General features: G+C 36.2%; 1 protein-coding gene across 4 annotated transcripts in view; it reads left to right on the top strand.

Annotated features, from left to right (window-relative positions):
- Positions 1-25337, top strand: part of LOC149793316 (glutathione hydrolase 1 proenzyme-like) — a 114114-nt gene that overhangs the window by 56895 nt on the left and 31882 nt on the right. For all 4 annotated transcript variants that reach the window (XR_016422762.1, XR_016422763.1, XM_089967283.1 and 1 more), the window contains exons 9-11: positions 13170-13357; positions 16252-16492; positions 17049-17162. Coding sequence is in view for 2 of the 4 variants with exons in the window: in XM_089967283.1 (XP_089823409.1) it covers positions 13170-13357; positions 16252-16492; positions 17049-17162 (543 nt within the window). In the remaining 2 variants the exon portion in view is untranslated. The remainder of the gene's footprint in view (positions 1-13169; positions 13358-16251; positions 16493-17048; positions 17163-25337) is intronic.

Raw genomic sequence — 25337 nt, 5'->3', positions numbered from 1 at the left:
CGTATATGGCTGACAGACAAACAAAAAAAAGATTGATTATAATGAATGAATACAAATAAAATATGCAGTTGTTGTTGTTGTGGGGTTTAATGCCATTTTTCAGCACACGATAGGCTATGCATGGCAGCCAGTATTAATGGTGGAGGAAGAACCCGGGAAAATATGCAGTAGATTATATGATCTATAAGTATTCAGTAGATTACCTCCAGCCAGCTGTCACTTAAATCGCTTATGTCCCCAACCCAATATTAAAATTGCTTCTACTGCCCACTAACCCATAGCCAGAAATAATGTTAAAAAAATATGCTTCCATAAAGGGTAGTGTTTTTCGATTAAAACATATCTGATGGTGGGTCATATTTTTTTTAAATTGCTTCTGTTGTGGGTTGGTTGAATTTGAAAGTGCCTTCCCCCTGGGGGTATATGTTTTACTGGAACAGCCCTTATTTGAAATGTCAGAGTAATGTGGAATATTGAGTGAACAAGGATCCAAGCAAAACTGCAATCCTGCTACATGAACAATTAGCCAAATCTACAATGTAGTTTTCACTTGATGATATAAATCAAGTTGTCTTATCAATATGAGGTCACCATGACAAAAGAGACCAGCTTTAGGTGCTTTAAATATTGATTGTGGTATTCTTTCAGAGTAACTATCTAGAGGAGTGTTCTACATCACATCACCAATACACATGAGTAGGTCCTATCACATGGCCAATGCATTAATAAATGTCTGCATGAACCTTTGTTGGAGAATGAAGAGTGGACAAAACCTTGGCTTGATCCCAAGAAGGATGCCAAGGTGCTGAAAACCTTGGCACAGGTGCTCTTGGACCAAAGGTTACTAAACAGAGTGGAATATTACTTGAACTTCAGGTATTCCATTTCAGGGTTATAACAATTGCATGGTATTTAAAAAAAAAATGTTAAGACCTCTTTATATGTTTTTATTGTCAACTTAAGAATAAATTGCTGTATATGTTTACCATTTAAAGATCTGAATAAGTTAGCATTCATAAGATTTGTGCACATGATACATGTACAGTGACTCTCCTTCTCAAGTCTTTGGTAAGTTCAGGTATAATACATGTACATCAGGTACAAACAATTCCATGAAACTCTAATCAATAAACACTTAGTAAAGATTTTATGTATGCCAAATTTGCCAACAGTAATGATTATTTAATAATTGTATTAATCTGTTAGCAGATTACAAATGACACATGTTACAAGATACATGTTTTTGATAATTGCAGAAGCGCTGCTGAGCTTGAAGTTTTTCATCAGCAGATCATGATGTACTGTGCCAAGAGATTTTCATACTTCCCTCCTGTGTACAGGATTAGGAATGAGCTAACTGCGTTGGATCACAATATCTGTAGTGGCAGAGGTGTAATGAGAAACAAAGAAGCGGAGATAGTGTAAGTTTGTTTCACTACAGGAAATGAGAAATAATTTTATATATTGATTGTACAGTATGATCCTGCTTGGACATCAAGCCAATGGAATATTATTCACATGTACAAGTCATGAAAACTTTGTATTAGATAAAAGTCATTTTGCAACAATCGGCACACATTTTGTTATATTTGTGGTAAGGAATCTTTATATTTTCATGCATACAGATCTTATAATTAGTACTGTTATCATTCTTTGTGGATATTTATTTTGATTTGAGCAATACATGTCTAATAATTAGATCCAGTGATATGTATAGCACTTTCCCAGGGGACTGACACACTTTATTAAGGATATATGGGGTTCATGGATTTCCTCAGGATGTTTGGGGAAGATGTTGTCATCATGATGATTACTAGCTAATGCCTGTTCTTGAAAACATGTTGCCTTCTGAAGGAATGGGCAAAAGTGCATCCTGTCTCACATAATACTTTGTAGATAGAACAAATAAGAACAAAAACAATCCCTCAACAACTCCCTGGGAACTGGTCATGAGGCTGTAATATTGGGTGAAAAGTAATTATGAGTTAGCATCAGGGTGCTTGTCAAACAAGTTAAGAAAATAAAATTGTCTTTAAAACAGATATCATCGATGTTACAACAAAAAAAGCAGCAGATGGTCCCTCTACCCTTGCAAGCAAAAGAAAACATATCCCCACATAGGGAGCTTATACAGAAAGCCCTCATCTGTCGACTTGTGGGAAAGCAGGGTATGCAGAGGAGAAGAGAACTAAAGGAAGATGATCCCAGGAGAATTTGTAGAAACCTGGTGCCTTAAGAACCACCATCAACTCTAGTTTTGGTGAAGGAGAAGATCTCTTGATTTTAGTTATGTAAACTATGAAACAGTGTCTGATATATGAAGGTGTCTGGTAAGGCAGGTTACACTTTATATAATATCCTGTAAATATCAATAGTTGAAAATAAAATAATGTATAATACTGTATCTGCAATTGCTGAAAACGTTTTATTTTGATTTTTTATGACCTTTGTGCCCACATTGTTTATAGGCAGAAATATACTTGTGTTAAAAAAATCTGAATTAAAGCATTATTGTTTGATGCAATATTATATGCAGTTACAAGAATGAAGTCAACTGTATGTTATGTTATGTTTTTTATCATTTGAATTGCTCCACACTGTGTTACAGTAGTCTAAATAGAGTTGTATGTAACTGTTATAAAATAGTTTTCTGCACTTTTCAGGGTGAAAATGTTATATTCTACTGAAAAGCCATAAACTCGAATTAACCTTTTTGTTTGCAAATTTTTATCCTTCCATGTCAGACATAGCTCATCACTACCAAGATTTATTTCTTTTTACCATGTTGAGATAAGTAATAATTTAGTTTTACCAGTATTTGCCACCATGCCATTGCATGTGCATCAGTTGTCCAGTTTGTTTAGGGCATCTTGTAAAGAAATTTCTAGTTTTTGTGCTTTATATTTTGGATGGCTGTCATTGTTGTGGTATCTGCATAGAGATCTGTAGATGAAATTGAGTCCCTTAGTAAAAAGTGGTAGGCCATTAATAAATAATATCAATAGTAATGGACCTAGAATTGAACCTTGTGGTACTCCATATCTAATTGTTAAAGGTTCAGACAGAATATTATTTATATAAATATGTTGTGTTCTCTCACTTAAGTATGAAGTAAGCCATCTAATTGTGCTTTCATCACATTGGTAAATTTTCAGTTTCTTCAAAAGGATTTCATGATCCACCATGTCATAAACTTTCCTGAAATCTACAAATACATATCCTATTATTCTACGTTGGTGAAGTGCTTGAAGCCATTTATCAGTTAGAGAGATCAAGGCAGTCTCACATGAATGTCTCAGTCCAAAACCTGGTTGATTAGGGTGTAACAGCAAGTGTTTCATTAAATATGACATCAGTGAGTCATTGTCATGTTTTTCAATCAATTTTGACATCAACAAGTCATTGACATGTTTTTCAATCAATTTTGACAAATTTTTGTAGTATTGAAATTGGCTGGTAGTTATCAGCATCATTCTTAGAACCAGATTTGTGCATGGGCATTACTTTTGCAGTTTTCCATATTTTGGGGACAGATGAGGTTGCAATATTTAAATTGATTATAAATGTTATGCAGTCTGAAATACTGAGGCAGAAGCTTTAATGAGTGGTGGACCGGTTTGATCAAGTCCTTGCTTTCTTGGTATCAAAAGTTTACTTATACTTTTTTTAACAAAGATTTTTTTTATACCTCCTTATGGATTTTTTCAGTTCATTAAATTTGGTTTCTATCACTGGTTCTTTTGACTTAGTGGTAATGTTAGTGAAAAAATCATTGAAAACATTTGCAATGTCAGTGTCATCAGTGACTTTGGTGTCATTTACCTGAAATGAGTGAATTTTATTTGTCTGATTTTGTGTTATTCCAATGAGTTCATTGAAGACTTTCCAAATGAAGTTTGTGTTGCTCTTTGTGTTTTCAAGCATTGATTGATATAAAGATTTTTTAAAGCCTTTTTAATTATGCTTGTTATGTTACTTCCCCATACTTTATATTGTCATGGTTTCCCGTAGCCTTCTATTGGTCTCGTGTCTTCATAGAATCTAGGATTTCAGTAGTAAATCAATTAGGTTGGATTTCATACTTTACTCGATGTACTTTCAGTGGTGCATGCTTGGAGACTACATCCATAAATAAGTCAGCCCACACCCTCAGAGTTTCATCTATGTCATCAAAATTTTGGATAATATTCCATGGAACTTTATATAGGTCATCTTTCAATTGTTCTTTGCTTCAGTTTTGGAAAGAGCTGTAAGTGATAGTTTTGTGTGTATTTTTCCTATTTCTCTTGCATTTAACCTTTCTTGTCAAAAAAGTAGGATAGTGGTCACTAAGACCAACATTTGGTACATAAACATCAGACAATTGTCTGGTAGGTTGGTATAAATGTGATCAATAAGAGTGGGCTTATTTACCAGCTGGACTAGGCCTAATGATTCAATAAATTCCGTCCAGTTACTCCTTACTTGAGTATTGAGTAGGTCCTTATTTACATTACTGAGTATATATGTTTCTTTATCCTGTCCAAGAACATTTTCTGTTTGTTTCAAACAATTATCATTCCAAATTGCTTTGGAGGAAGGTGGCTTTAGACATGAAACCAACTAGGAATGATTTTGCATTATTTGGAGAAATTTTCACCCAAATACTCTCAATTTCATGTGACCCAAAGTCTGGTTGCTTTTCTGCATTTACATCTTCCCTAATGTATACTAGACCTCCCCCTGCTGTCTCTCTGCCCCTGCATAATGGTTTATTGTTGCCTTAACAGTGAAATAGATTATCATTGTGGTTAGCATTTAATTTGGTTTCAGTGAGTCCTAAAACATGTATATTATTTTCCTTGGATGATGACATTAACTTAATCTGTTCTATTTTTTTCACTATACCTTGTACATTTAAGTGACCCATGTTAAAACCTTTTGTATTTAGTTTCATATCAATTATATGTATGTCATCATGCAATGGGGTACTCACTGAGATTGTCTCCTTACTACTTTTATTATTTTTGGTATTATATAAGGTGGCCATGTAAATGAAGTGGCCTCAGTATTTTCTATGGTATCTGATCATGGTCTTCTTTTATCAGCTTATATTGGGGTGGGGTGGTGAGTAGCCAAAAAAACGGAAAGCAGTTTAAACATATGTACATTGTTTGGTAAAATAAAAAATCCTACAATATAAGTATGCATTTTCTAAGTTGTGCAAAACACTACTGACTTAGATATTAGAGTCTTTGCCAAGTTACTTAGTACCAAACATTTTTCACAATTACCCTCATCCTTGTCTGCCTTGTTTGAACTATGTGTAGAACTTGGTCAGCTCTGTTTTCAGGCTGCACAGCATGTCTTCCTCCACTTCCCCCTCTGGTTCTTGCTCTATGCCTTGTCCTCTTCCTCTTAAAGGTCACTCTGGAATTGAGCTTGAAAGTGAGCTGATTTAAGTCTTTTCAATGAATTTTAATATGTAAAAGTATTTCATAATTTGACAACTAACATATTCATGGTTACTTATCAAACTTATAGGAATATAGTGCTAACTGAGAATCAGAAATTAATACATGAGAGGTTGTGATTTGATGGAAGTTTTCTGGGTTGGATCAGGTCATGTGTTGGGGGTGGGGTCCAAAATTAAAAAAGGGCCCCTCCCTTCCTCGAATCGGCACCATAGCAAAGTCTAAGTGTCTATTTACTCAGTGTGCATAATACCCAATAAGCATGTGCAACAATAAAATGGTGGTCAAACTTCAAGTGACAAGTGACTGTATATTTGTGTGTGTGTGCTTTTTTATGATCTGGCCCTGAGTTTTGGACCAAGTAACAGATTTTAAAAGAAAAACAACGGTTATTTAAAACTGTGTGTATGTAAAGAATTAACTTGGAGAAGCAGAACACAAATTCTTTTCCGGTTTGGTCAAAACGCCAGAAAGATGGGTGTTATGGGGTCCACTGGTGACAAATCTGGTAGAATTTATAAACTGATTCATGAAATTACTCAGTTTTGAGCATTTTTAAATATCTTTGATGCTTTTCGTTTATAAAATTGAGAGGTGGGTATGTGAGGGAGTGCAAATACTACTAGGCAAGGAATAGACTACCTGTGGATTTTGCAATACTGTACTAAGCATGTCGATTTAAATTATCCTTGTACCACAAAAATATAACTATAAAAGTAGTTCTACATACATTTCAATGTTTCCTCTCAAAATTAAAATTAGAAAGAAAAAGGATAAGGAGAAAAGAACAAGATCAAAAGATCATACTTACCGTTGTTAACATTTTGTGCGGTCTCATAGCGTGGTTGTGTTTTACGACATCATCTTCAGTGTTTACAATATGGCATATAATTATGCAAATTTCGGTCACTGGAATTGTATGTGTTATTCGTTCGGGATCTGCGAATTACTGCCAAGCGGGATTTCAATATGGAGATGATAGATTTGTTAGTCTATGTACGATTATTTCAGAGAGTTCATATTTCATAATGAGAACCTCTACGTACTTGACATTACCGCAGAATTGCCTTTTAAATAGTATTTAATCAGTTAATATACATAAACATCCCAACATTTTTGCAAGAAAATTCACCCTCAGCTGCACTATTGTGCCTTTAAGTGGTCACACAGAACATAGTCCAATTTAGCTGCACAAAAGTTTGACAAGTAAGGAGAGATGGGTGAAGTCAACCAATAGTTACACTGGGAGGACCCAACTTCCCAAACTCAGATCATGAGAACCATGCCTGCAGTGGCCATTACTTCTGGCCAGCAGGAAGAAGTGGATCAGTTCACATGAGGGATGTCCATGCTGCAATCACCCCTGATGCTGGTGGAGTTACAAATGAGGAGATTAGTGGAGGAGGTAACATAATAATTGCTGTTTTTGGGGATTTTCTTTCCCTTCATTTGTCAACACTCTCAAATACAGGCTTGGAGTTGACGGTAGATTGTTTTCCCGATTTTGGCAGCCCAGTGGGTGCAAATGCCCTCACATATCCAAGCATGGCCTTAGTGCTTATAACTCTGTGTATGATGGGTATAACACTGATATTACTGATTTGTTTTGTGCTAATTGCCATGGTGACTGTTGCCAGCAAGCAGTTTGAAAGTCTGGCTGCTTCTTCGCATTGACTAGCAACCATAGGTCAGTCGCATCATGTTGCATAATGTCCAATTGTGCCATTATTTGTGGAATTGTACATGGATCCACAGAACCAGTCCATATGTTTTGTCATCCAGTCTGTCCTGCTTTTACAGCTGTACACCCCTGCAAATTATGTTGTGTTGGTTGTGTGAATATCAGTCTAAACTTGCAGGTGCAGTGTTCATAGTATATCCAGTGGACAGGTACCATGTTATGCACAGGGAAAGTGGCATGAATTTGTTCATACTGCATCAGATTTGTATGGACACAGAAGTGATGCCTGATGAGGACAACTCCCACAGTGAGTGTGCAGTCAACCCCAATCATTTGGCTCACTCCAAATTCACAATGGAGCATACAGAATTATCTTCTATGCCAGACTGTATCTCATCTGAATTCAGACAGTCCTTTTAGCAATGTACAATCTGCATATTGCCCTTGCCATGGTACTGAAACTATTCTTCTAAAAGTAGTTAATGCAGAAAGATTACAGTCCTCACCCTACTTGATTCGTCTGCAGCATTTGACACAATAGACCATGATATATTACTTCACCATCTCCAGCTTGTATTTGTTATACAGCCTTATTACTGTGGTTCAAGTCCTACTTGGTCAACAGGACACAAATTGTGTCTGCAAAAAGAATACACTCCAGCCTAGATGATCTATGTTGTGGTGTTCCAAAGGGGTCTGTTCTTGGACCTGTTCTCTTCATTCTGTACACTCAGTTCAAGTGTCATAGATCATCATCCAGTGTCTCTCCAATTGTACGCTGATGACACCCAAATATACTACTCAAGCCACCCAACTGAAGTTGATGCTACCATCCAAGGTATAGAGAGGTGCATTTCTGATTTGAAATCATGGATGACATGTAACAAGCTGCAGATGCATGATGATAAAACTGAAGCCATTCTGATCACAACAAAAAGACTTCCTCATTCACATCCTTTACCTCAAACAATAAATATCAGCAACACCAACATTAAATTCACACAATCAGTACGAAACCTAGGTGTTACTCTGGACAATACTCTCACATTGCACCAGCATGTCATGAACATATGCAAGGCTGCATATCTTGAGCTGAGACACATCAGCTCCATTCGCAAATATCTTTCAGTTGATGCCACTAAAACACTTGTGTGTTCATTAGTACTTTTAAGACTGGACTGTTGTAACTCAGTTCTGTCTGGTTCATCTCAATATCTGCTCCAGAAACTTCAAAAAGTTCAAAACACAGCTGCTCGGATCCTACTTAGAGCACCATGATCAGAGCACACCTCCCCGCTGCTCTGTAGCCTACACTGGCTATCCATTTGATCCAGAATGAAACACAGAATTTGTTCTCTGTGCTACGTTTCAATGACAGACTCCAGTCCAACAAACCTATCTGACATCACCCATGTGTACACACCAGCAAGATACTTACACTCCTCTTCTGACAATCGTATACTCATTATTCCCACTACAAAAACAAAGTCGTATGGACAACGTTCTTTTGCATACCAGGGCCCAGCAGTGTGGAATTAATTGCCCACTGAACTTAGACACAAAGACACAGTGATCCCATTCAAGAGTGCTCTCAAAACTCACTTATTTTGACTGCAAGAACAAAGTTAAAGACCTAATAATGTTTCCTACCTTAAATATTTTCAGCGTGTTTTTCTATGTTTTCTATTTCAGGGTGTTTGTTTTTTGTAATAATATCATTGTATATGTTTTTTACGTTATAATTGTTGTCTATTGTTGTAAAGTGCTTAGAGCTTCTAAAGATTATGCACCATACAAAGTCCTCATTATTATTATTATTGTTATGTTAAGACGGTTTATAGAATATTGTCTTCCTATGAATGCCCACCACCATCATATACAAGCCAATTGTTTATGGTATGGGTAGATATTGAGGATGAAGATAAACACTCTCCTTTCATCTTCTACAGTTGGTAAAGATTAATGAAATCTCTGAATGTCTATAAGACAAAATCTGAGGTGTAGGGAATTCCAAGGCTTTCTTTTCAGATAGCCAGTTACCAGTATTATTCTCTTCATGCTGTTACTGCACACACTCAGAGTTGTGCATTGCTGACATAACAGGTTTGGATAAGAGAATTGCATCAGTGAATATGCCAACCCAGCAGTTCCATAAGGTGGATTGCTGACTTCCAATTGGAGTGGAATATGGTGGCCAAGTCATCCCTGCTTAATCTGGCTTCATTAGCAGTTTTTTTCTTTGCTGGAAATAGGGCAGTGGGCATGTATGGGAGTCTACTGACAAGGTGTTTAGCAGGACCATACATCACTCCATGGGAGGATATCCTGGAAGAAATGGAAGATGAAGAGGACATAGTGATGAAGTCCAGATGGCCAGAACAACATTTAGTCTCCTGCACATGGCAGAAAAATTATGGAATTGACCAAGAAAGATTGCCATGGATGTCAAAACGATCATCCCAGTCAAATTCAACACGAGAAATGTATCATGATGAGTCAAGAAGAAAAATTGGACGAGTATCTGGAGGACACTTGGGGACTCGTCTCGGAAGAAGCAGTTTTGTGTAAAGTGGTATAAAGACTTGTGAGATCATTCCTCTGATTGCTCTAGAGATCCATGACTTCACTATTGCTGTTCTCTCTTCCATATTGAAGATGTGTTGAAGGAGGCAGAAAAAGAGCAGTCTCTCCAGCTTTCTTTACTCCCTCCACCACCTCCCCCATGGTTTTTCAGCTGAATCAATTTAGGCCACAATAGAGAGATTTCTATAAACAAAGTAGAGACAGATCAACAGCATCAGTTTTGATAACAGCCAAACTAAAGGAGGCAGTAGGACCCTTAGTTTTGGAGGCAGTAAATTAAATGGGATAGGAAGCCAAGTTCTCCTTTCCCAATCAACTTAAGAACTGCCAGTGACTTGTCACCCCAACTGTCCACCAACATTATGCTTGTAGGTGCCAGACATTTGCTCTGCAGTATGAATAGGAGATCCAAGTTTTTTGGAGAGGTTTCAGATTTTGTTTATCCAGCCAACACCCCTTTTGTTTTCCCATTCCATGATGGAAGTTCTGGCAGTTCAGAGGTGAAAGAAGTTTTCAGTAGGAGATCGGATTTTTCCTTGCTAGGTGTGTGTCACAAGCCAGACTTCCTAGATTTCTATTCCAGAATATTTGCAGTACCAGAAGCCAGCAGTGGGAAGCTCAGACCATTTATGAACCATAGCCTGCAACAACAAATACATAGGTGTGCAAATTAGGGATGGCATGACCTGTCAGCGTGCAGTCAAAATGGTAGAGTTTGCAATCAGTGTAGATCTGACTAATGCAGACTTTCCATCAGGCAACTTCCTCTGTTTTGGGTTGTAAGTAACTATATATGTTTCATGTGCTCCCATTTACCCTAAACCTCAGTCCATGAAGGACATCAACTGCATTGCTCAGGTCAGCCTCATCAACAGTAGTCAATCATACTTGGATGATAACCTTCAAAATGACACATGGCTGGTTCATCATTACTGAAGAGCAGGAACATTCTCATCCCCATTTTCTCTCAGCTGAGCATTCTAGTGTACTATGTACAAATTATTGGGCAGGTATTTATAGAGAAACAAAATTTACTAATGATTTTAATTTTTTCTTATGAAGTGAAATGTGGCTGAAAATAGTCTAAATCTGTTTAAAGCTATAAACCCATGCCCATGAAATGACAAGTAGAGCAAGTTAATGACAGAACAAACTCATCATGGGCATGGGTTTATAGTTTTCAATGGATTTGATAGGATTTTTTTTGGGTTAGAGACTGTTATTCTTTGGAGAATCTGTACAAGATTGACCAATTTTGGTCTCAAGGATTTTTTATTATACAGGTTTATCCCTTATCGAACAAATTAGCATTCCTGCTCACTTCTTTGGAATAACCTGATTAAGTTTTCCTTTTATCAGAATTTTTTTTCTTCTGATTTCAACTGCATTTTCTTGCTGACTTACAAGTGCATGTGCAAAAACTTTTCAGACAATTCATGGATTTCACATGACCGGCCAAATCGTTCAAGATGAGTCTTAGACACCATTTTGTGTACAACATAGTTTTAGTAAGACTGTCTTAAAGAGAGGGAACAATGTGATCAGATTATCTTGACCTGTGGTGAAATATACAGAATAGCATTTTCACCAATATGCCAGTAAAAAAATGGACTCACAGCTATCAGCTACTTGACTATCAACACTTACTAAAACCAGATATTAGGATCATTGGGGATTAACATGAGGATAATATCATGTTTATATAATTGCTCACTTTTTAGTGCAATTCATAATACAGTGTATATACATTGTCCCAAATTTATTATGCTAAACATATTGGAGTTTTAGACATCCCCTATACAATTGCATCTCCTTGTACTCTGAACCACACCACAAACAGTTTAAAGGAACAGGATAGATAATTTTGATGAAATATCTCAGGCTTTTAACTCATTGAGAGAGGAGATGTCAAACTATACTCGATTGTTCACAAAAATGATGATATTACCATATATACTCTCTTATAAGACCAATCCAACTGCAAACTGCGCTGACCCAGATCTGCCATTGCATAATGTACCAGCAGATCTGCATCTGTGCAGTATTTAGGAGTAATCAGTAGAACTAACAAGATAAACAATCATCAGCAGGCAAATTATACTATGGCAGGTCAGGATCTTTGTTGTTTGCAGTTTGACTTGACTAAAAAGTTAGTATATACATGACCCAAAAGTTTAAAACTGAAACTGAAAGTTCACTCACAGGCCATTCCGTTCCATGTGCCTTCTGATTTGATGCTGAATGTTTTGGAACATTTACATTAAAGACATTTACTGTGTTCATGCAGGGGCACCATTTATCCTGTTAACATATAGTATAATTATTGTTAAACATGTCCTGTATGTGTGTTAGACCATTTGGTTAGAGCGTCCCCCTCAGATGCATAAGGTTGCAGGTTTGAATCTCACCCAAGTCATACCAAAGACTTATAAAAATGGCACTTATAGCTGCCTTGCTAGGTGTTCAGCATTATGAGAGGTTAGTGTTAGGACTGGTCAGCCTTGTGTCAGGATAATGTGACTGGGGGGGAATGGTGTATTATTCCTTGGTGCTAGATATCGCTGTAAACTGCCACACTGCAGACATGACAGCAATCTGACTGAATCTTTTGAAAGCTATGTTAAAAATCCAAAACACAAACACACCTTTTTGTGTCATTTAATCCTGACCAGTGTGAATATACAGTCAGTGTGTAATTGTTGTTAATATGTCTTTTATGTGTTAACTGTCAGTTATCCTGACAGGTGTGAACATGTTTATTTTAAGAGTAAAATTAATAGTGAAATAAGGGTTAACATCAAAATAGTCAATACAAAACTGGAGAACAATGTGTTGTTTTGATATTTTGACACAAAAAAATTATAGGCTAAGGTCTGTTGAAACAACAGTTTCATTTAATTAATATATTGGGGACCTGGGTATCTGAGTTGTCTAAGGTGCTGGCCTTAATAGATCACTCACATCTCACCTGGGTTTGAGTCTTGGCTTGAGAAAACTTGCCAATAACCTTCCATGGGTCAGTGGTTCTTCCTGAGGACTTCCTGGGTTCTTCCCATACCAAATATACTGACCATCATATATGACCTACCACATTATAAAAATGATGTTAAACCCCAAAGTCACAAATCATAATTAACATGTTACCTGCACCAATATTTGTATGGCATCACTTATCTTGTCATTCTTATAATCTATCATTGTTCATTTTGTTTGGCATCAGTCAGTGCTTCATTGGCTACTTTAATACATGTGTCTGGTTTGTTGTTTTACTGGTAAACCAGTGCTAGACATCACTACAAACTGACAAACTGCAGACACTGTAGCAATATGATCAAAATTGTCAAAGCTACAATAAAAATCTAAATCACACACACACACACACACACACACACACACACACCATTTATAATTTCTTCAGAGAGTTTACAAAAAGGAACATTTTTCTCTTCCAGGTTGAGAAGAACTTGACATCTGCTGACTATGCAGATTATATTCGTAGCATGATTATGGATAACACCACCCATGACTATATGTATTATGGGCCCACATTCTCTGACCATCCAACAAAGGGGACAGCACATCTGTCAGTTGTAGATGCCGATGGAAATGCAGTGGCTGTTACCAGCACCATTAATGCCCAGTGAGTTAATGCCATTAATGTCCAAAAATGAACCAGTTAATGCCCAGTGAGTCCAAAAAGCAAAGTTAAAAATGTTTGCATTAGACATCTTTAAAGATTAAGGTTTAGGATTTATCTTTAATTATGCTGGCAAAGGATTTGTTGTAATCCTTTTCAAATACATGAGGGTTTATTAATTGGGATTTGATGTAAAAACAAACCATATACACGGAAACAGAATGCCGATGTGGTATGATATATGTACTCATTGGTAAAACTTCCACAGGGTAACTGTAATGTAAAAGTACCTGGGGGTAGTTTGGATATGATAGTATTTCTACCTACCCTGTAGAATTTATTACCCCCCCCCCCTTTAAACCAACATGATATTTTGTTTGCACCTTGAAATGACAAAAAAAATTGCAAAATGTTATAAATAGATTATTTTATAATAGATTATAATATGAACAAATATTTAGTACAAAGTTATAAATGTACAATTTTTAATATAACATGATATATTTTTGCAATTTGTTCTCAAAATCAATATTTTTTTTTTAATTCAGGAAAATAATTTTAGAATAACAAGTTGTAATTAATCAGAAGTTATATTATTTGATTTTTAATTAACAAAGAATATAAATTGTACATGTAATTATGGTGTTTTTATTCAAGATTTAGGATGGGGTAATTTTATAATAGTCATAATATATTTGCCTAGGGTATTTTATTGAAGATTTGTATTTCATGCATTTTGAAATAAAATTTATAAAAGTTTAGTGTGATTGTCTCTTGTCATCAACCATAACAAAGACCCTGGGTATAAATGGCCATTGTCAACATACCCCACCTCCAATTTCCGTCACAATGAACACTGTCACCATGAACCTGCAAACATTAAAATATAGCATAACTTTAAATTTCATAAAATTACCATTTTTGGCACTGAAAATAATGCAAACTTGATTTTTAACATTCTGTAATTCTTATAATAAGATTTCCAAAAGAAAATATAAGAAAAGAAAATAAATGAGTTAATTAGGTACAAATTCCACAGGGAAGGTACTTGTACTATCATAGCATTTCTACCCCAGGGCACGTTTACTATGGAGGTACTATCTTGTATTAAGTGCTTTTAAATTCCAGTCATGCTAAACTATGAAGTTTCTTTTCAGTAATAAAGTTGCAGTTTTTACAATTTCTCTTTACTGCACACAAACCAATTGATGCTTTGTGACATTTTTTGTGTGCAAATCCTCTAAGAAGATGCTGGAATTTTGCAGGGGAATGATAAAGTTGGACCAAATTAGACACACACACACACACATTGAATACGGTATCTACTTATTAAAACATACACACATTGAACATCTAGTTATTACACACACACACACACACACTGAGCATCCATTTATCAAAGAAACACAAATTAAGCATCGACTTATTAAACGCACATTGAGCATACACTTATTAAACACACATGACTTTTTGTCACATGCACATATTGTGTTCTGTGAGTAATATTGACTGTACAAGTCACTTTTGCATTTATTATTGTTTCATTTGAAATTGTACTTCACAAACTGCTTTACATTGTTCATCATGCATCTGTTCATCAACACTTGCATGTGAACTCTTTATTTTGTATCCTATTTTGAGGCATCACATGAGTTTAGCTATTTCTTACATATTATTGAGCTATTGTTTGAACCAGTAAATGCTCTTGGAGCCTTTTTTCAGATCCAGTTTTGATCAGATTTTGGTATGTAATTTTGTGTTATCTTGGTTAAGTTCAGTTATGAGTGGCATCCAAGCATATTAATGAGGTGATCTTGCATCTGTCTAGTTGAGCTTATGTAGATGTTGTAGGCCATGTTTCTAATAAGATTCTGACCAAACTTTGCATGTAAGCTGATATCATCAAGATTTCAGACTACAAGCAAGATCCAGAATATTAATGAGATAATCTCCATATTGATTGAATGTTTTGTACTGTCACATTTTATATCAGATCTTGATCAGATGTGGTATGGTAGCTATTAAAAACCAGTGAGCCTGATTATGAGCAACAAACATACTTATTATTGCAGAGATCTTGCATTTGATTGGCTGAGCTTGTGAATACTTTAAAGAAGATATTTTAGAAGATTTTATCAGATTAGTTTGTAAGCTCATATTCATCAGTGCCTCCAATAAATTTAATTATGAGTAACATCCATGCATACTAATGAGGTCATCTTACATATGACTGGCTGAGCTTGAGAACATTCTCGAGACCATAGTTTGTATAAGATTTGATCAGATTTTGTATGTAAACTTGTAATGTCAAAGCCTTGGATGAGTTCAGTTAGGAGCCACATCCATGCATATGAAAAATAAATTCTTCCAGATCATCATTTATATTGGCTTGACATAATTATTGCTATTTTCAGGAACAAAGAGTTTTATCAGTTTATTTTCTGAATTGTTCAATGCAGAGAAAATAATTTGTATAAATAACTGTCTAGACTGGTATGGATGGAAGTTGAGAACTGGACAGAGCTTAAAATCAGCAAGATTTTCACTTGAATTAGGATTTCTATAAAATGGTTAACAAAATTAAAAAACCTTCCATAGTTTTCTTAAGATTCTATGCATATGACATACATTTTACTCGCTGGTTTAAATTTTTAACTAGTATTGGGCCGTTAGTAATGAGATTTTCCAACCCGAATGTGATTGATCAAGTTTGACACAGGTTATCTTCTTAAAAGAAATTCTGTATTTCAGTAAATGAATAAAAATGTTTGTTTTGAAAGCCCAGCAGTTTTATCCTAAGAAAGTTAGTAATTATTAGGAGTTATTTTATCGCTTTAACTGATGGCACATGATACTGGTATGTTTAATAAAAGTTTAATTACTATTTTTTTTTACAGTTTTGGTTCCAAAGTAATTGGACCTAGAACTGGCATTATCTTCAACAATGAAATGGATGACTTCTCAACACCAGGACAAAAGAACATATTTGGACTCTACCCTTCACCAGCTAATTTTATTGAGGCCGGAAAGCGTCCTCTGTCCTCAATGTGTCCAACAATTGTTGTGAACAAGGATGGCGATGTGTATATGGTTGTAGGTGCTGCAGGGGGCACGACAATTACCACTGCTACTGCTTATGTAAATATTTTCTTTTATACCACTAATTTGTGACATTTATCCAGTTTATATAGCACCTAATTCAAGGAATGTTAATAATTTATTTTGTACCAGACTTTATGAGTTTCTCTTCATGCCTCCATATGTCACATTTTCATTTTTGCTTTATAATTTTAAAGCCATTTGAAATTAGTTGTTGAAGCTTGGTACGTACGTGTATACATCAACATTAGAAGGTATTTTGCATAACACATTGACAATTTAATCTTCATGGTTGAAGTCAGAGGATTTAATAACTAGTTTTTTGTCATGGTCTTCTTTTGGCTTTTATGTATTTTTCAAACTGTTTGAGATAAAGGGATGAAACTTGGTATACTTTCACACTATAATTAGAAATTGTGGTGCATACATTATTGGAATCAGGTCTTGAAGGTCAAGGCTACCCTATGCCAACACCAAATGGACCTGATTTATAAGTGATTATATATGGTAAGGGATTTGTTCAGTGTATAAAGTGGCAGTAGAATGAAAATGTATATTGCTTTAAAAATTCCTATGCCTATTTGCTTTTCCCTAGGTGGCAAGCCAAGTGCTTTGGTTTGGGAAGGACATCAAGGAAGCTATTGATGCCCTACGAATACACCACCAGCTTCTGCCTCCATATATTGCATATGAATCAGGCATCTCAAAGGTGAAATATTTTGTCTGATGATAGTTTACATTGCAGTCATATTCATATCCCCAATATAAGAATTTCTAACATCTTTTGTGGCAGTCTTCCTATCTAACTGTTCACCATCATACATATACATATATATATATATATATATATATATATATATATATATATATATATATATATATACACAGTGTGACCCTGCTATAAGCACACTCTGTTATAATGCGAATTTGGATATAACATGGTCGCAGCATGGCTCCCGAAATTTTATATACATAGATTTTACTCGCACATGAAAAAAAGTCTGAAAAGTACGGAATTTAAAAAAAAAGTTTATTATCCTTTTGGGGAAGAGATCGTGCATGAATAATACAAGATGATTGTGGAGTGGCTCCTGAAATTTTATATGTAATTTTCTCGTACATGAAAAAAAATATTCTTAAAAGTACGAAAAATAAAATGTAAAATGTTTATTCTAGGATCACAAATGGCTTCGCCAATGTCGTAAACTGTGATTTTATTTTCCTAATTGGTGGCAAAATATAACATCTGACGATTTTTGTTTTACTGGTGAGGCATTATCTCATAATCTATCTTTCCTATGATTTTCGGCCGCTCACTAGTAATTAACATATTTACATAAGACTGACATTTGTGTGTGGATGATATGTAAAATTCCTCTTCCTTCCACTCAGAATTAAATCCTTCAGAACACCCACATGTTCTATACTAATCCTTGTCGTCAGACAAGAACAACTGCATCTCTATCGTCCGTTGACCCTTTGTTAAATTGAGGGGAAGGCAGCATCACTCCGCAACCACAAATGTAAAAAAAAAAAAATCTTGTTGGTTTATTCAGTATGCAGGGAGGAACTGTAACTACGATCGACCCAAATGACGGTTAATTCCTTTTTTAAAAATGTACCCAGATAAAATAGTTTCCTGAAATTTCAAAGAAAACATTACCTTTGAAGCACCGGCCGTTATGAAAGGGTACTAAGCAAATGGAGAAAAAAAATCATTCTTAATCATGCAGTACAGTTATGTGATGTTGCCGCCACAATAAGAAATGGGTATTTGTTTGGTTCTCTAAAGCTGTTCTTTAGCGGTGACTTAAATAATGCATGCACATTTCATCAAGGAAAGCCGACTGCAATCTTCAATAAATACAAACAACTTTTCTTCAAAGAAGTCAGTACCAAACTTAAATAAAAGCAATGGAATCCGATGGATTTTTGCATTTTCCAACGTGACTGGAACAAGTTTACTGTGCCGTGAAAGTTTCCTTTTTGCAGGGAAAAAGTTTGTGCTTACGAATGCTAGCTACCAATGGCGGCTTAGAATGCAAACTAACTTTTACCGACTTGGGATGTACTGAAAAGTAAATGTGCTTCATCATTCATTATGTGATTGTGCTATGTTTATCCACTGAAGTAGGCCTATATGACCTGAGACAAAATTATTGAATAATCGAAATCTGTGTGGATTTTTTTCAATGGAATTACTTGTATTGTGGATTCAATGTATGTGATGAGATTCACGGGTGAGTTCACAGTATTGATACTCAATCCATGCTATACATAAGACATGTATATATAAACAGTATACATGTATATGTACCAATCCATGGTTCTCTAAATAAAATAAAATATTATATATGCCTTAACTGTTTTCACTACAGGTGTATTTCCCATTTAATATTCATTGATTTAAGATGGTAACTGTGCCAATGAAGCATGTATTTTACCGCCCACATTTATTACCTACCCCCCAGCAAATTTGTTGGGGTACTTGCATCATTTTCTTTATCTAACTGACCTGGCTGTTTATAACATGATTCGGTCTATAACACGGTCAGGTTCTATGGCTCCCAACTACCGTGTTATAGCAGGGTCACACTGGACTTTGTATAGTGCCTAATCTTTAGAAGCTCTAAGCACTTTACATCATTAGACATCACCTATAAGATAAAAAACATATAATAATATTATTACAAAAAAAAACACCATAAAATTAGAAAAACATTAAAAAATAAAAAACATGCTGAGAATATTTCAGGTAGGAAACATTATTAGGTCTTTAAGTTTGTTCTTGCAGTCGAAATAAGTGAGTTTTGAGAGCACTCTTGAATGTGATCACTGTGTCTTTGTGTCTAAGTTCAGTGGGCAATTCATTCCACGTTGCTGGGCCCTGGTATGCAAAAGAACGCTGTCCATATGACTTTGTTTTCATAGTGGGAATAATGAGTAAACAATTGTCGGAAGAGGAGCATAAGTATCTTGCTGGTGTGTACACATGGGTGAGATTAGATAGGTATGTTGGACGTGAGTCCGACAGTGAAACATAGCACAGAGAACAAATTTTGTGTTTGATTCTGGATCGAATGGATAGCCAGTATAGGGTACAGAGCAGCGGGGAGGTGTGCTCTGATCGTGGTACTCTAAGTATGATCCGAGCAGCTGTGTTTTGAACTTTTTGAAGTTTCTGGAGTAGATATTGAGATGAACCAGACAGAATTGAGTTACCATAGTCCAGTCTTGAAAGTTCTAGTGAACACACAAGTAGTGGCATCAACTGAAAGATATTTGCGAATAGAGCTGATGCGTCTCAGCTCAAGATATGCAGTCTTGCACATAGCTGCCAACCTTCCAGGCTCACAGTTAGTGAAAATAGGGATAAAAAGTCGTGAATTTGGACACGAATTCGTGAAAAATACCATAACAATAACTCCATCCACTCTGACCACTCCATCCACTCTGACCGTCAATAATACACTATATCAAGATCAAACTAAAACACTACATATATGCAGAAATATTTATTTATCAAGACATGATACTGTGGCAGACTTGAACTTCCTCAACTGCTTGATCATAAATTTGTTTTCTAAACAGTTCAGACTTCTTGCCTGCTGGTTGATCTTAGTGACTAAAATTGCTGACAAATTTTCTGCAGCTAAGGAGGCGCTAAAGTCTGTCTTATTTTTCCTCACTAGAGAAAATACTCTTTCGCTGTCACTGTTGCTGTGAGGAATGCACAGGAGCTGCAGCACTTTTGGTGCTTCCACAGGAAAATTTGGAAGCGATTTTCGAGTCCGGGAACATTTGTCAGAACAAATGTTTAGCATGGTCTCCAGCTGATAAAGGTAGATTGTGTTCGACAAGAAAACTCACAAATAATGCTTCAGCATTGGTAGCCTGCAAGTCTTCTGCCAATGGTTTAAAATATTCCAGAGCTTAAATCTACGAATTCTTAATTTTCCCAACTTTTACTTGTTTTTTGCAACCGACGTGCTTCCTCACATCGTCTCTGCGATGGCACACTGAGTGCAAAAAAGCAAGATGAATATCAGTGTTTAATGGCAGAATGCACAGCAATGTTTTATATATTCCAAACTAAACAGCACCTTTTGAGTAATACATTTCTTTTTCCTTGGTAGTGAAGACATTTTCAAGATCTTACATGCGATGCCGAACGGTAACTCAAAATCAGTGTTGGTGACACATGCGTGGAGCGAAATTCCGGTTAGGCCCTAGTTTCTCTCAAAAGCATTTGCAAAACTACTATTATACATATAGATTAAGATAGGCTAAAATGCTTGCTACCGGGCCAACTTAACTAATCGGCTGTAGATCTACTAATATCGCGACCAGCAGTACCAGACCGTTTCGGCAAATGCGAATATCACGACCAGCACTTAACGGGAAATTGGTTATTTTATTAAAGATTTAAAATAATTGAGGATTGGGAGAAAATCGTGAATTTTTGGCTTGCGGTGTGAATCCGTGAATCGCTCAAAAAGTAGTGAAATTCACACCAAATTCGTGAGGGTTGGCAGCTATGCTTGCATATGTTCATGACATGTTGGTGCAATGTGAGAGTACTGTCCAGAGTAACACCTAGGTTTCGTACTGATTTTGTGAATTTAATGTTGGCATTGCTGATATTTATTGTTTGAGGTAAAGTATGTGAATGAGAAAGTCTTTGTGCTGTGATCAGAATGGCCTCAGTTTTATCATGATTCATCTGCAGCTTGTTACATGTCATCCATGATTTCACATCAGAAATGCACCTCTCTACACCATGGATGGTAGCATCAACTTCAGTTGGGTGGCTAGATCTGTATATTTGGGTGTAATCTTTGTACAATTGGTGAGACACTGGATGATGATCTATGACACTTGAGAGCGACTGAGTGTACAGAATGAAGAGAACAGGTCCAAGAACAGACCCCTGTGGAACACCACAACATAAATCAACTGGGCTGGAGTGTATTCCATTTGCAGATACAATTTGTGTCCTGTTGACCAAGTAGGACCTGAACCACAGTAAAGTTGTATCATGAATGCCAAATACATGCTGGAGACAGTGAAGTAATATATCATGGTCTATTGTGTCAAATGCTGCAGACAAATCAAGGAGGGTGAGGACTGTAATCTTTCCGCTATCCAACGCAGAGAGAATGTCATTAACTACTTTTAGAAGAGTAGTTTCAGTACTGTGGCAAGGGCGATATGCAGATTGTACATTGCTAAAAAGACTGTTTAAATTTAGATGAGATACAAGCTGGGATAGAACAACCTTTTCTAAGATTTTTTATATGAATGGTAGATTAGAAACTGGGTGGTAGTTCTTTAAATCATTATGGTCTAGTGTTGGTTTCTTCAGCAGAGGCTTTACAATGACAGTTTTGAAAAATGATGGGAATTCCCCGGATGAGAGAGAGGTATTAATAACATCAGTTAGTGAAGGCAATACTGGATCTAAGCACTCAAGCAGCAGTGATGCTGGAATTCGATCAAATTCACATGACTTTGGTGCACTCTTCATCAGGATTGTACGTACAAAATCCATAGAGACAGGTTCAAATGCTGCTAATGGTTGCCGCTCAAATTCTGTATCCCAACTGTATGGTGACGACGAGTCAATTGAAATTGTGGTGTCAAGCTTATCTCTAATGGTTTGTACTTTGTCACGGAAGAAATTTGCAAATATGTCCGGAAGGTCGACTGGAGAGAAGGTAGTTGGAAGTGGTGTTGATTTGTTCCTTGACATGAGCTTGTTAGTAATCTCGAACAGCTCTTTGCAGCTGGAACTTTCCACGATCTTAGTAGTATAGTGGGCTGATTTCGCTGCCTGGACTATATTTGTGACATTCTTCTTAGCGACTTCATAGATTTGCTTACGAATAGTGAGTCTGATGGAAAGCCAGAGCCTCTCAGCTTTACGGCGGTCTCTTTTAGGAGTATGAAGCTGGTCCCTAACACTGCTCTACCATGGAGAACACTTTTGAATTGATACTCTGCACTTGGTAGCTGGGGCATTTTTGTCAAGCAGTGAACGCAAACAGTTATAGAGTTGTTCTGCAGTAGGAGGTAAGCAAGTTGTTAGGTTAGTTTGGATGTCGTGCATTAGTTTGGTTCTATTTATCATACAGAGGTTTCTCTTTGTAGCAGATAAAGGTGGAGGGTTAGGGATTGATACACCAAGATGGCATATAATGTAGAGGTGATTTGATGTAAGGTCGTGGGATACCAGGGAAGACCATAGAATGTTATCATCAGGTCTATGAAGAATCCAGTCTAAAATGTGACCATGTTTATGGGTGGGTTCGTTAACTGACTGTTTGAGGTTGAAAACATTAATGGAATCTTTGTGTTTTGATTTATTTGAGTTTCCGGGACAGTCAAAGTGAAAGTTGAAATCTCCAAGAATAATCAGGTTGCCACCTATCGAATTTCCATAGTCCAGGAGATCCAGAAACTGCTTCAAAAAGAGAGAGTCAGCCAGCTTGTTTTTTCTACTAGGAGGAGAGTGGTATAGGCAGAAAAACATGGACTGACCTTTGCTCCAGTGTGAGTGTGGTTTGGACTAGTTCAAATGATGTATGGTTGAATTTGAATGTTGTGGCGTAGTTAAGACGTTTTATCATGGAGTTCTTTGTGATGACAGCAATTCCACCTCCGTGAGAATTACGGGGGAAGGACTTGATGGAGTAACCAGTGGGTGTTAGATCCGCACACTTGGGTTCATCCCCTGATGCTTTTAGCCATGTTTCTGTCAGGAAAAATATGTCAATATTTTGGTCGTTGATAAAATTAACTATTTCTGTGCGCTTTTCCAGTGGTCCTACTGACTGGGCATTGAATAATGCAATGCGCAGAGGTATTTCTTGGATAGTTGACACAAAGGTTGACAAATTAATAGGGATTTGAATTAGGTTATGTAAATTAACATTCTAATTTTTTTTAAATGGTTGTGCCAAAATAAGGGAGATAACTGGTATTCTTCTTCCTGTTCTACGCCGGCCAGCTTTGAAACATTTCTTTTTTCGCTTATGTTTACATTTATGTAATGATGAATGTAGTCCCAGTTCATTTAGTCTAGAGCACAGTGTAGTGTGGAGAGCCAAGGAGTGATCCTTTAAAGCAATTAATGAGGGTCCATCGTAGCATAAACGGGTTGACTGGCAACTATCACGTGATGGCGGTTTGTTCAAAATCACTGGAGCAAGACAGCTAAGAAAAAGTCTAATTGTTCTCATTTCCAAAACAAGGAGATTTTAACAGCTAATACATAGTGAACACAATAACAAAGATAAAAACAGGCAACAAGCACAACTATCATGAAAATGGCACTAAAAAACGGAACAGCTGCTTCAAGCCGGTTAAGCAGTGGTGTCCATCTTGTCTCTGTATATATATACAGTGGAACCCTGCTATAATGCGATAATTGGGGTCCACAAAATTGGATCGCGTTAATATCGGGGTCGCGTTAATGTGGGGTTTTACAGTTTTTTACTTTTTTCAGAGAACAACACATTGGCACATATACGTGTATTCGTGTCTAATGTATATGATGAACAGGGTATCAACACCGTTTACTGCTGTCGTGACATGCAGTTCATCTATAATGCATGTAATTCCATTAAAAAATTGCACACAGATTTACAATATTCAGTAACCTTTTCCCCAGATCATTGTGTCTGAATTCAACGTCTAATATACAGCATGATCAGAGTATCAACACCCTTTACTTGCCGTCTGATATCGTACTGTCGGGGCTTGCAATTAATCCATAATATATATAATTCCATTGCCAAAACTGCATATATATTTAAACTATTCAGTAATTTTGTCACACATCATTATGTGTCTGAATTCAATGGGAAAAATTAACAGCAAAATTAGATTAAGAAAGACGAAGCACATGTATGGTTCATTATGTTCCAGGGTCTTTGAACAGTGTCTGTACAAATTTCATACGGCTAAAATCTTCTCATATGCGTTGCCATGTAAATTTGTCCATTGCAAATTTCCAATAATTAACGCTTGTACGCCTATTTGTTTTGAACGACTACAGCAAGAATAATTAACAATCAACACATGCTTTCAGCATGCATATAACCTTTACATCAGATTAAGTGAATATCGAAAGGAACGTGTGAAAACTACTATACTAGTCATTGCGCAAAGTGCAGAGAATGACTTGCATTTGTGAACTTGCTTTTCCATAACGATAAAATATCTTTTAAAAAAAAATTGGAAATTAATAACGAGTTCATAAACAAACAACATACCCATGTAAAACCCGAGAACTAAGTGCAGTAGGCCTGCAATGGTTACGAGTCACTTTTATATGCTGTAAGCATGTAGAATTTCATACCCTTTCAGTATCCAGCTAATAAAGTGGACATTATTACTGATTGCTTCTAATAACACCGCCAAGCCCAGCAAACATGTTGGCGGCTTTCGTTTTTTGATGTTTATTGAATTGTGAGAATCTTTTATCAACCACCGCATCAGTAATAAGTAACATTTCCGATAATGTTTATTTTAGCATAACACTTCAAGAATCTGGTGAAATTGTTAGATTTCAGAAGCAACGCCATGATCGCATTACATTAAAATTCATATGCGAACTCTTCCCCAAAATGATAATAAACGTTTTACACACTATTTCTCGCACTTAAAAAAAAATTATTTTTCTGGGTGCAAGAAAAATACACGTACATGCATTTAAAATTTCAGGAACCATGTCATGATCGTATTTTATATTGTATTATATTCGAATTCTTACACTATCTCTTCCCCAAAATGATAATAAATTTTTTGCGCAATGTGCAGAGAACGAATTGTGTTTGTGAACCTTCTTTTCCATAACGTAAAATATTTTTTAAAAAAAAAT

This window comes from Sinohyriopsis cumingii, chromosome 8 (assembly GCF_028554795.1).
Source record: "Sinohyriopsis cumingii isolate HCF-2022 chromosome 8, ASM2855479v2, whole genome shotgun sequence".
In the NCBI taxonomy this organism is placed as follows: Eukaryota; Metazoa; Mollusca; class Bivalvia; order Unionida; family Unionidae; genus Sinohyriopsis; species Sinohyriopsis cumingii.
Note: the sequence above shows the minus strand (reverse complement) of the source record. Positions and strands in the feature narration are given on the sequence as shown.